Source organism: Pteronotus mesoamericanus, unplaced genomic scaffold (assembly GCF_021234165.1).
Source record: "Pteronotus mesoamericanus isolate MK-2021 breed Mesoamerican mustached bat unplaced genomic scaffold, CSHL_Meso_final contig_20, whole genome shotgun sequence".
NCBI lineage: Eukaryota > Metazoa > Chordata > Mammalia > Chiroptera > Mormoopidae > Pteronotus > Pteronotus mesoamericanus.
In genome coordinates, this window is record NW_026555085.1 from 100421658 (window position 1) to 100434251 (window position 12594).

Sequence of the window (12594 nt, forward strand, 5' to 3'; positions counted from 1 at the left end):
AACACTAACCCACAAATTAGAAAGAGTAAGAAAAAGTATATTTGTTAGTTATATACAGTGATAATGGGAAGCTTGTGATTAAGCATAATTCTCATTAGAGTTATAACTTTAAGCTATTTCACTATTAAATAAATGAAGTATTTAAGTTTCACTTATTATTAGGTTTTATTACTTGAACATATTCGATTGGCCCGGGCCATTAGACAGAAAGCCTTGCTGACTCAATACAACACAATCTGCGTAGCCCAGGGGGACCCCCGCGGCCTGACCTGACCTGGTCGCGGCGACTCCGATGGCCGGCAGACCTCACGGCTCCCAGGCTTCCCTCCCGAAGGACTTCCTCAGTTCTGCTGGCTCCTCCTCTTCTTCCACGAGCGTCCTGTCCTGGGATGCCGCCGTCTCGGGGAACCTTCCCTCAAACGGCGCCCTCGGCAGGGCGTCCGTGCTGGGAAGGGACCACTGGGACTGCGAGGAGCTTTGTGCCCGGAGCTCATGGCCCACCGGTGGGTCTCTCCCTGCTCCAGCGCCCCCGGGCCCGCTCTCGGGTTTCAGAGACGGGTGCTTGAGCTCCTTGCGCTCAAACGCAGTCAGCCTCTTCTCAACCACATCACGAATCAACACTGAGAAAGCGGACATACAGAAGCCACCATGATTTTTTCTATTTTAGCAGTTATGATGCTAACAGATGAGTATAAAACATTCACCAGACCTCAGCCCTTCCCTTCGTCACAGCCTTTTATGTAAGATCATGCACTGCACTTACCTTCTGAGCCACTAATGAATCAAACGTGAATTATATTCAAAAACTATTTTAACAAGATATTTATAAAGTAATGACAAAAGATAATAATTCTGATCAAGTTATAGAAGAACCGAAAATAATATTGAGGATAAAAATTTGCACCTTGGTTAATATAATTGATATGCTGAAAAATTAAGAAAACTGTAAAATCAACATCTTTCTTCTATTTATTCTTCTACTGAAAAATTTTAGAGATGACTTTTAAATAAAATAACTTACTGTCAAGCACTGTCCTTCCCACCATGCTGTGTTCCATGGTCTTGTCAACTTCTTTCATTAGCCATGGAAGGAATCCTAGCTCAATATCTATGATTAAAAAAAGTCTTAATGATTGAGTAATTTTTATGAATCACTATAGATAGGAGGAATCTGTGCTTTTCCCCTAATGTTACAATGTGAACATTGTTTTCTTAATAGAAAATGTTGAATAGCCTCACACAGCATTAGTTTCACCATATTCTCTATATATGTTCTGGTCCATTTCCTTTCCAGTACAGTAGAAACAGTATTTTCAAAACTATGAGGCCTTCCTTGGGGCCAAAATCCCTAGAGCTGACTTTACAGGTGCGTGTGAGGTGGATCCGGGCGTGGCGGGCGGCAGGGCGGGGGCTGTGCATCTGGGGGAAGGACTGCCACCGGCACGCAGTGCCGTCTGGGACGGAGCATCGCCTGGAAAGCGTGCGCCACCGCAGCCTGGGGCCTCCCAGCAGCTGACGGAGACTCGGGGGATGCAGGTCAGAGGGCACCTAGAAGAAGGCCATTTAGAAACTAAGGGTATCCAGTGACACATTTGTTCAAATGGAAATGGAAATCTACTAGTGTGTAAGCCTTTTAAAAACGTGGTCCATTACGATATACATTTTAATGTTCAGAAGTAGCTTTTTGGGGAGTGGGCATCTAATTTTTATTGTTCAGTGGGGTGACAACAGCGTGATAGAATAGCATATTCCCTACTAGAAACAATTTTAAGCTAGGCAAGCATGTGTCTACAAGCTTCCAAATCCACGAGGGAAAGCAACGTTGCTGGCCTCTCTGACCAGAACAGCATGAAGGAGGCAAGGCAGCTGGCGTGGCGGGGGCGGGGGAGGGCAGCGCGCTGGCCCGGGCCCGAGCCGGTCAGCCTGAGCCTGCGCATGTCCCTGCCCAAGCGGTTGGGAGCAAGGCATTTCTTTTTCTGGGCTCCAGTTTCTACTTCTGAAAAATGGGACTTAATCGGCCCTATGCACCCCTACAGGGTTCCTGGGAGGGTCATGCAGTATCACATATGGAAAACACTGTATAAGTTAGAAAGCACCTTATCAATGTGAACTAATAATGTGCGCAACCTGACCTCTGCGTATTTGAACTATGTAATCGATGCATGTGAACGTTACTAACAGCTGCCCCCCAACACCGTGCGTCCTCTGAAACAGGAGCCGCGCACACAGCACCGTGGGCGTGGCGCTGCTGAGCTGGGCGAGGCTGGTGGCAGGGAGAAAGCGGGGACCCGGGCCCCCCGCCCGGCCAGAGCGGCTGCAGGAGGGTGGCGCTGAGGGGGCGCCGATGGCCTGGGCTGCCTTTTCTGTCTCCCACGCCCAGCACAGGGCCGGGGAGGTGTGAGCACCTGACCGAACGAGCGAGCGGCTTCAGTCACGGCCCCCAAAAGGTTTCTGAGAACAGAAAGTCAGCTGAGAAAAAGTTAATAACAGCAACTTACACAGAGATAGTGCTTTATAGTTTACAAAACTTTCAAATATATTATGACATCTAACTTCTAAATAATCCTCATTTCACGGTAAGAAAACTGGAGGACACAAAGGTATTTTATGATGAAGCTGAGTCCCAAACTCGAAGTTTTTGACATCAAGTCCACATTTCTTTCTATGATACAATGTTGCTTCTGAATAAAGACAAACTAACATTCTAAAACCAAGGTCTTTAGGATACACTTATTAGTAATAGTATTGACCTAAAACAACTACAATTGACTTTTAACTTGGCTTCAGAGAAAGATTCCAATTCAAAATGAAAGTGAGCAGGAGATAAATGTGAACTGTTTGGTGATGCTTATTGCAAAAGTTAATCTAATAAAGCGCCCCCAACAAACCTCTTTCAATGGGATCAAAAAAGTAGCCACCGTCCCGGAGGCTGTCGAAGACGGAGGGGAGGAGGTCGGTCAGGTAGCGCTGCGCGAAGGCGCGGGCGGCGATTTTCTCTGCCGTCTCCTTGTGCTTGTGCATCATGTCCCACTGCTGCTGCTTCCGGCGCTCCTGCCCAGAGAAAGCCCCGTCATTCTGACAGCTAGTAGGTACTGAACTCAGAAAAGAGAGGGAGTTTCTGGTACAATGCATCTCCTGATCCATTTTCAAATGACACAATTTCAAGATATACATGTTTGACTGCATGTGTGATATCAAAGGATTGTAAGTTATACATATTTTTATGTAGTAGTATCATAAAATATTGCTGGTGTGAAAATTATATAGTTGCTTAGATGTCCTCAGTGAAGAACTTGGGCCAATGAATTGTCTCATCTGTAATGAATTTTTGAAACAATAAAGTTTCAAAAACTTTAAACTTCAAAATTCATTTGTAATGAATTTTTGAAACAATAAAGTTTCAAAAATTATAAAACCTTTTCTTGTTGTTGTTGCTTCCTACAGGCCACACCCATAAAGCTAGTGGCCTGTCCTCTCTACGTCCGTGTGTCAGTGGGAGCCTTCATGTGTTTTCTAATTAGCCCGTTTTGAAGGTTAAAGCAAATATGAATCCAGATGATTTCTATTCTTCATTTTTTCATACTTCCTAATAGTAAGTAAACTGCAAAATAGTATTTGTTGATAGACTTCGCTGATTATTGCAACAAGGCTAATTTTGCCCACGTTTATTTTATATTTGTGGACAGTTCTGCATTTGTACAACCTTTACCATAAGCCACATGCTCTTTAAACCATTAATTATTCATTCTGGAGGGAAGCCGAAGGTCCGTTTGACGAGGTGCTAAGTAGACTCTCCCAGGACCTAGCCCTTCTGCGGGGTCAGCGGGACCGTGTGGGGAGTCACCTTCACTGTCACGGGCGCCCGGGCGCCCCTTGGCCATTTACTGTTTCAGTGCACAATGCGGGGCCACACTGCCTGGCCCAGGGACACCCTCAAAGACTCCCGAGCCTAGTATTTCCTAACTGGAGGTTGGTGGCATATTTTAAAAACTGGATTCCAGCCCTGGCCAGGTGGCTCAGTTGGTAGGAGCGTCGTCCCATGCTCCAAACGTCGCAGGTCTGATCCCCAGGCAGGGCACATGCAGGAAGCAACCGATTGACGTTTCTCTCTCACATCTATATTCCACCCCCCGTCTCTCTCCTTCCTTCTCTCTTTAAAATCAGTAAACATGTCCTGGGGTGAGGATTAAAAACAAAACAAAACTGGATTCCAAAACTTTATTAAAGGTTCTAAAAACCTATAATCAAAAAAATATTCTGTAGGGACCCATGTGGTTGTAGTGTATCCTGAAGGCTGTAGAGAAGAGTCTGGCCACCGAGAAGAGACCCAGGTTCCATGCAGATTCTGCACATTACCCTCCACTCACCTCAATACATTCACTTTTTCCTTCCACCTTTTCTGTCACTAATTCATGGCAAGTCAATGTATTTCTTTCACTAGGGCTCTTGATATTTCAGAGTGCCTTTCAGTTGGGACATAAATAATTTAAATTACTCCACTTAGGAATTTCTGGAAACTCTGTTTAGGTACCTTTATATATGCTGGAATCAAACAAACGTAATTCAGCTCATGAAGGCCCTATGGTACGTGGAACAGGAAAGACATGACCAACGAACACCACAGGCAATTTTGAGCACAGGTTGTTATAGAGCCAAAAGACGTCTAAGAAAGACAGATTCTCTACCTTTTCCTGGCGGTGCCGCCTCTCTTGCTCTTCCAGTCTCTGAACTTCAGCAAGTTCAACATTGCGTAACTCTTCGTATACATGCTGACTGGCCCGCAGGTTGGCCAACTCTTCTTCTTCCATCACTTCCAGAAGAGACTGCTCAATGGTCTTTCCCACCAGAACTTCTAACATCGGTCTAACTTCAAGATCAAAGTCAAAGAGCTTAAATGCATAAAACAAAGCAAATTTCAACTTCTAAAAAATTTAAACTGTTGACATGATTACAGATGTCCTCTATTTCCCCCTTTGCCCACCTCTACCCACCAAATTTTAATCCTAAACCAAACGTTCAACGAAAAACTATCCAGAGTGCCAGCAACGGCAAGGCACTTCACAGAGTGCTTTCTGTGCGCCAGACACTGGGCAAGCGCTGCCCGCGTCGTTTCCAGGCCTCGGAACAGCCATGCGAGGCGCACAGGAGAGCGTTTGCATACAGGCAAAAGTGACTACGTCAAAGTTACAGAAAAGATCTATGCAGTCATCAAGACAAACCCTCATACTCAACAATTTTAAGATCAAACTCTGAAACCCACGAGAAATATCCTTGTCTTTCTTACTCCCTACCTTTTTTACTAAATTTTTACGGCTTGTTTTCTGATAACTGTTGAAAAAACAAAGGAATAAGAATAATGGATATTGCGGTGCCTCATTTCTAGGATTTAGAAGCAAATATACTCTTCTGTGTGGCTTATGAAAACTTATTTTCCCAATTTCAATGACAGTTCTTCCAAACTCCTTCAGGTCCCAAACCCATTTAAGTCATTGCATGATGCGCACAAGCATTGCCTTCTCTTCTTACATTTCACAAACTGGCCAATTTATACACCCCGCATTGACATGGAAATACAATTATCTTTAGAACTTTTACACATAGGTTATCTTCATAAAAATTATATAATCTATAAGCAACTAATAGTAGAATCTTTTATACCAGAGATATTATTTTCCTTATTTGCTATAAGCCTACTTATAGTCTACTTAAGCAAGTAGGCAGACAACTACAAATAAAAACATTGCTAAGGATTTTTATTTCTTATCAGCAAAGAGGGGCAATCAGGACAGGGGTAGTTTGTGTAATTTTAACATCTTATATTAAAGATCATGGAAACTTAGCTTTATTGGAGAAAAATATCCTCCTAAACTTTGGTCTTCTGTCAGCAGAGTAAGTGTAATAGTTGTACATCTACTTGACACTATAACAAACTGAACCAAACTTTTCAAAAAAAAAAAAAAAAAAGAAAGAAAGAAAGAAAGAAAGAAACCCATTAAGTAGACTCTTTCTGTGTAGTGGTTTGTACTGCTATTAAGCCTTTAGCTAAGCCTAATTTTACCTATTTGTAATGAAGACAAAGGGAAGTCCAAATAATGTACTATACCTCTCCTTCTAGTATTTGGGTGGCCACATCTTTGCCAGTTTTGGCAGGAATAAAAAGTGGTGTTGGTGGTCTGTCCAAAAACGCATCTGTTTGGCATTCCATATCAACTTCTATTACGCGGTCAGCAATTTCTTCAAGGTATAATTCTAAGAGAATACCATACACATTGAGTTTGAAATTCTGGTCTATTTCAAGCATATATCTGTATCTGAAACTTTAGCTCCTTCAAAATAGAATGAAATGGATCAGAGAATAAAGAGAGTGCTCAAATTGTGGAAGGATTCAATTCACATGTTGTACTAAACATTTTATATATTTGGAAGACCATAGAGTCAGTCAGACTAGAATATTTAGTGAATGTTGAGAAAGCACTGAGCTTTGCATTTGAAAATGAACTAAAACGATAGACGCACGCGTATATAAGATGTAAAGTATAATAGGGGATGGAGAGCTAATAACCTATCTATATAACTGAGTCCTAAGATAGTAAACATATAAAGATTTGAAAGTTCCTGGATATTTAAAAAAATTATGCCCCATGCTACTACATTACTTGATTTTTCCTCTAGCCTATAGATTATAAATAGATATGTAAAATAAACTTCACCTTAGGAAGAATTTATATGAGGTAAGGGCTGTATGGTATCATGCAAAGAACATGAGAACTGGCATCACATGTTGAACATAGGACCCAACCAAATTACATCCTCTTTGAGCCTCAGTTTCTTCATCTGTAAAAGGGATCATAATTATCTATCACATGGAGTCTTTTAATAATAAAAGAGATACATAGGTAAAGGACCTGGTATCGTCTCTGAGACCTAGGAAATACTCAGCAAAAGGTGGCTACTACTGTATCACTTAATATGCCAATGATATAAATCAACATTAAAATTTATCTCTACAGAATTACAACTATTTGGCTAAGCACAGACATGCTCATTCTAGACTTGGCAGGGGAGGGGGGGAACTGTGGAATGGTTTTCTTCCTTTTGCCATCACTACCCAGAAATGACTCTGATGAATTCACTCACCTTCCTGGCCAGGTGCAAGGTGCATCCTGAGTAGTTACACACTCCATGGAAAACACCAAGTATTACCTGATTATCAAGGTTCTGTCAACAGCACAGCTAGACCTTATAGGTCCACGTAAGCCCCCCCAGCTGAGAATGGTCAGGCAAGCAGGAAAAGGCTGCAGCAGCCTGGGAGAGCCTGTGCGGGCCTGGGGCGGATGCCAGAAGGAGAGCAAGCGGGGAGAACAGAGGAGGCCATGGAGAGGGGGCAAGGGCTCAGGCCCGAAAGGGTTTACTCCGCTCAAAAGACCAATAAATGCCAACACTGAACTACACTGCTTTCCTCTCTTGCAAGTCCAACAGTGACTCATACTGGGCTATTAAGAAAAGTGAGAAATAATCCTAGTTTGAAAATAAATATGTAAAAAGAGCTAAGAGAGAAATAATCTGGTCATGAAATTCTTTAAAAAAAACCCCACCGATTTCACTCTGCCATGTGTACCCAATATTATTATTATAATAATAATAGTAATTCATCATCTATGAATTCTTTTGATGAATTGACTTCTACCAAGTGACTGGGGAAGTACTAGATAACATAACAGATACATAAGAATTATTACGGCCAAATGAAAAAGAACTCAGGAAACTGAGCAAACCAAGAAGCAAGAGGCCAACGGCCCGCTCACACACCGGTCTGCACGTCCATGTGCTTTCTGCCTTCCACGGGTTCCGGCGTCCGCGGCCTGAACTGTTCTTGGGTTCGTTTTTTCACGAGAGCCCTCTTCTTGGCCTGCTGTTGTCTCTGAATATCCACATCACTGAGCTGCCCGTGCTAAGAGTGACAGAAAAGGCGTCTAAAGTTTAGAAAATATTTCTCAAGGCATAGAACGCCGCCATTGCAAAAGCGATCCCTGAATAGTATAACAGCACCTGGCATCTACGGCCTCCTGATTATCTGGTGATTAAAATTCTATGTGAAAGATGTCAGATAAGAATAAAGGTGTCTGACAAAGCATAAAAGTAACTTCAAAGTACCACTGTTAAGTGGAATCAATGGGTACAGAATCTTATGTAATAAATTGCTTTTCCTCATTCAAGTTTTTTGTTTTTTTGTTTAACCATGATTTCCTCTCACTCCTAGTAACCTAGTATACTGGTATAACCATTTGGGTACAGTGCATTTAATATATAGTTAAGAAATTGAAAAGCACTAAGATTATTTTAGTTTTTCAATTATAGTTGACATTCAGCGTTGTTTTTATTAGGTTCAGGAGAACGTCATGGGGGTGAGGCAATTATATAATTTGTGCTCTCCTCAGTAAGTCTAGCCCTACTCGGCACCACACACAGGTGTTACAATATTATGGACTCTTTTCCCTCCGTCCAAACAAAGTCTGTCCAAGTGCACAAATTCTTTTGCGCAAGAATATCTAGGGGATTATGATTATTCCCACTAGTTCTGCACTATGTGGAGGTCCTTGATTTCGTATTTGCATCTCATTTTGAGATCATTCTCCAGTTTTAAATCTGTCTTATCCCAAGGCAAATACAAAAGCAGTGGAAAAATATGACAATGCTTTGCAAGAAAAAACTTTTAATATTTAAAATTAGAATTCTAAGAAATTTTACCTGAAATGACACTGTAGTAACATTAAAGTTCTTTTTAAAATTTTGATAAAGTTTTTAATTTTGATAGTCTAATTAATCATGTTCTGTACTCTGGACTGTGATTTGGGTGTCATATCTAAGAACTCTCTACTTAATCCTAGATACTGAAGGTTTTTCCTAAGAGTTTATAGTTTTTACATTTTACATCTAAGTCCAAGAGCCATTTGAATTAATTTTTGTGTATGATGTAAGGTTTAGATTGTGGTTCACGTAATTTTTTTTTTTTTTTTTTTTGGTTTATGGATGTCTAGTTGTTCCAATATCATTTGTTGAAAAGGCTATCTTTACTCCATTGAACTGCTTTTGTTCCTTTCTCAAAAATTAGTTGGGTGTATTGGTGCTGAGTTTTCTATTCTGTTCCAGTGGTCCATGTATCTATTCCTCCATCAATACAACCTGTTTTGATACAATTACTAACACCATATTTGGTATGTCTTAACATAGGGTAGAGTAATTCTTCCCACTTTATTTTTTTCTAAAGTGGTTTTAACTATTTTAGTTCCTTTGCCTTTCCATATAAATTTTAGAATAAGCTTGTCCTTTTAAAAAAGATTTTATTTCTTTATTTTTAGAGAGAGGGGAAATGAGAAAGAAAGAGAGGGAGAGAAACACCAATGTGTGAGACAAACATTGATCGGCTCCTCCTGTACGCACTCCAACCAGGGACTGGGCCCACAACCCATGCATGTGCCCTGACTGGGAATTGAACCCACGACCTTTCACTTTGTGGGATGATGATCAACCAAGAGAGCTGTGCTGGTCAGGGAAAAATAGGCTACATAAATCTTTCTGGAATTTTGATAGAAACTGTATTATACTGATAGATCAACTTGGGGAGAATTAACACCTGTAACGCGGTGAGGCTTTCAATTCATGCACATGATATGTCCTCCCATTTCTTTAGGTCATTTCTAATTTCTTTCATCAGCATTATGTGATTTTTATCTTACAGGCATGTTTTGATTTATACCTAGGTATCCTAGGTTTTTGAAATGATTGTAAATGATGTTGTGTTTTAAATTTTGTTTTCCACATGTTCCTTTTTAGTATATAGAAATGTGACTGATCTTTGTGTATTGATCTCATATCCTGTGATGTTGTTCAACACAATTATTGGTGCTTGGCCTTTTCATGGATTCAATGGGATTTTTCTATGCAGACAATTATGCCGTTTGCCATTAGGGACAGTTTTACTTCTTTCTTTCTGACATGGATCCAGCACTGGCTGGAACTTCTGGTACTATGATGTCTGGGAGTGGTGAGAATGAACATCTGAGGAGAGGAACTGCCTTGTTCCCAGTCTAAGAGGGAAAGCGTTCATTTTTTTCGCCATCAATTATGATGTTAGCTGTATGTATTTTATGGATGCTCTTCAACAAGTTGAGGAAATTCCCCTCAATTCTTAATTTGTTGTGTTTGTCATGAATAAGTGTTGAATTCTGTTAAACACTTATTTTGCACCAATGACCATGATCATGGGGTTTCCCTTTTTGACCTGTTGATATGGTGGTTTGCATGGATTTACACACGCTGGAACACCTTTGCATTCCTGCAATCAATTCTGCCTGGTCATGGGATATACAGCTCTTTTTATATATTGCTGGATTCTATTTGCTACTATTTTGTTGAGGATTTTTGTATGTACATTCCCATAGTAGCTGCTAGCCTAGAGTTTTGTTATTACTTTGATATTTCGTTGGTTTGGGTACTGGGGCAATGCTGGCCTCACAGAATAAGCTGGCAAGTATTCCCTCCTCTTTTATTTTCTGGAAGAGATTGTGCAGAATTGATTGGGAAAAAAACTATTTTTTTACAGGTTCGGTAAATTCTCCAGGGAAATCTTCTGGGCCTGGAGATATCTTTTGGGGAAACTTTTAAAGTAGAAATTCAATGTCCTTAATAGTGATAGGCTTATTCGTTTTTCTAGCAATCTCTATTTTTTTAAATTTTGTAAATGTGTTAGTCTGCAATAGGTCAGAAATGAAAAAGAAACAAACAAAGTGGCCCTTCACCTCACGGAACACAAAGCGCTGTTCAAGTTCTACTTACGCGCGGCTCTGGGTGGAGGGCGTACGTGTTGCCCCGGATCACCCTCCTGTCGTACATGATGTTTCCGTACGGCATGGGCTCTTCGCCCCTGTCAGAGAGCAGATTTCACACGATTGCTGGTCTCTGTGGGGTCAACTCGTTTTTAGTAAGACTTAGACTGAGATGCAAATAGTTTAAGGAAACAGGTTTTTGTCTTAGCAGGGGCGAGAAATAAGGAGACACATGGCTACCACTTATCGAATGCTTATCATGTGCCAGGCCCTTCACGTATGTTAGCGTATGTATTGCTCACGATAAGCTTCGAGTTGGGAAATACAATTCTCATTTGATAAAGGAGGAAATAAACTCAGAAAGGAACCTGCTAGTAAGTGTAGAGCTGGATTTAGGCTGTAAAACATTAGGCTATTTAACAGTAAAAATTGAAAAGGAGCCTGCCCCAAAGAACGGACAGAAGTACGTTTCAAAGACAGAAAGGCTGCGTTAATAGAAGCAGGCTTACTAAAGCAAACCAAGTTAAATTTCTCATTGTTCTTAAACTTCAGAGCTCTTTTAAAATTATATTGTTTTAAATAGTAATAAAATTTTAACTTGGGGCATAATGCTCAATAGTGGAAAATACAGTTTTCCACTATTGGGGGACAGGTGGAGACACACAGGAGCGGGTGGCTCACTCACGGCTGCACCACGCTGTCCCGGTAACGGCGGGGCTGGCAGGGCAGGGCCCGGGGCCTGCTGGTGTAGGTGTAGGTGTAGGTGCCCATGGCGCGAGGGGCGCGGTCCGTCAACGTGGAGGCCACGTCTGGGGTCGAAGCACTTCGCTTTCGATGGAACTTGGCTTCGACGCAGGTGGGCGCTAAGGCGTCGTGGCAGTCGGAGAGGGTTACTTTGTGCCAAGGGCAGGGATTCCGGGGCGCGAGGAGGGGCGGCCAGAGAGGAAGCCGGCAGGAAGGGAAGGTGGCAGAGCAGACGTGGGAGCTACACTCCGCAGGCTCCAGGCACCATTGAGCCCGGCCGCGGCGCCCGCATCGGTTGCCCAGCAACTCCGAGTTCCGCCTGGGGGCGGGACCTCTGGGCAGTTCCGCGGGCGGGTTTCACGCGAAGGCCCCGGGGCAGGCGTACTTCCGACCCTTGCCCCGCCCACCCGCGCTTCCCCGGCCAAATGCGCCTGCGCGTTAGCAGCTTTCTGGCCAGGATTCGGGGGGCTAGGCTGATCCTACAGCGTCCTTGCGGGACGCGGCGCCAATCCCGCGTGCCATTTTCGAGTGGGGCTTTCGGGGCTGGTGCTGTTGCCGTTCCCCAAGGTTCACGTGCTCCCGCTCCTTAGGGGGCCTCCCCGGTTGTTTTCTCCCGCTGCCCTGCTACTGCGTCGCGACCCCAGGCTGCTCACGTACGATCGATCGCACACATGTGGCGCCCGGGCTCCCAGCTCTGATATGTGCCAGGGCCCCGCAGGGCCTTCCCTGGTGTCTCCCAGCACGGCCCCCTCTCCTGCCCCAGGGCAGGCTGCTGCCGGGCCTCGCAGCCTTGCCTGCATGTCCCGCCTTTTCTGCTTATTGCTCTGTTGCTGGCACCTCAGAGGACCCCCGGTCCACGGAGTGACAAGGGCCGCCCCACAAACATAATACTGGGAATGGGGAGGGCGCTTTGTTGAGTCTTTCTTTTAGGCCCCAGGCTCTGAATAATTTTATATCACGGGGTGGTCTGCACCTAAAAACGTAGGCAGAGACTTTGGTGTTTATATTAACAACGTTAAAAATA

General features: G+C 43.0%; 1 protein-coding gene across 1 annotated transcript; it reads right to left on the reverse strand.

The window, feature by feature from the left end:
- Nucleotides 1-306: 306 nt before the first annotated feature.
- RSPH3 (radial spoke head 3) lies at nucleotides 307-12370 on the reverse strand. Its single transcript, XM_054568659.1, is given in 10 exon segments — nucleotides 307-620; nucleotides 1022-1108; nucleotides 2889-3051; nucleotides 4686-4889; nucleotides 6104-6249; nucleotides 7810-7951; nucleotides 10837-10924; nucleotides 11512-11776; nucleotides 11779-12019; nucleotides 12365-12370. Coding segments are annotated over 10 exon segments (1656 nt in total).
- Between the last annotated feature and the right edge of the window lie 224 nt (nucleotides 12371-12594).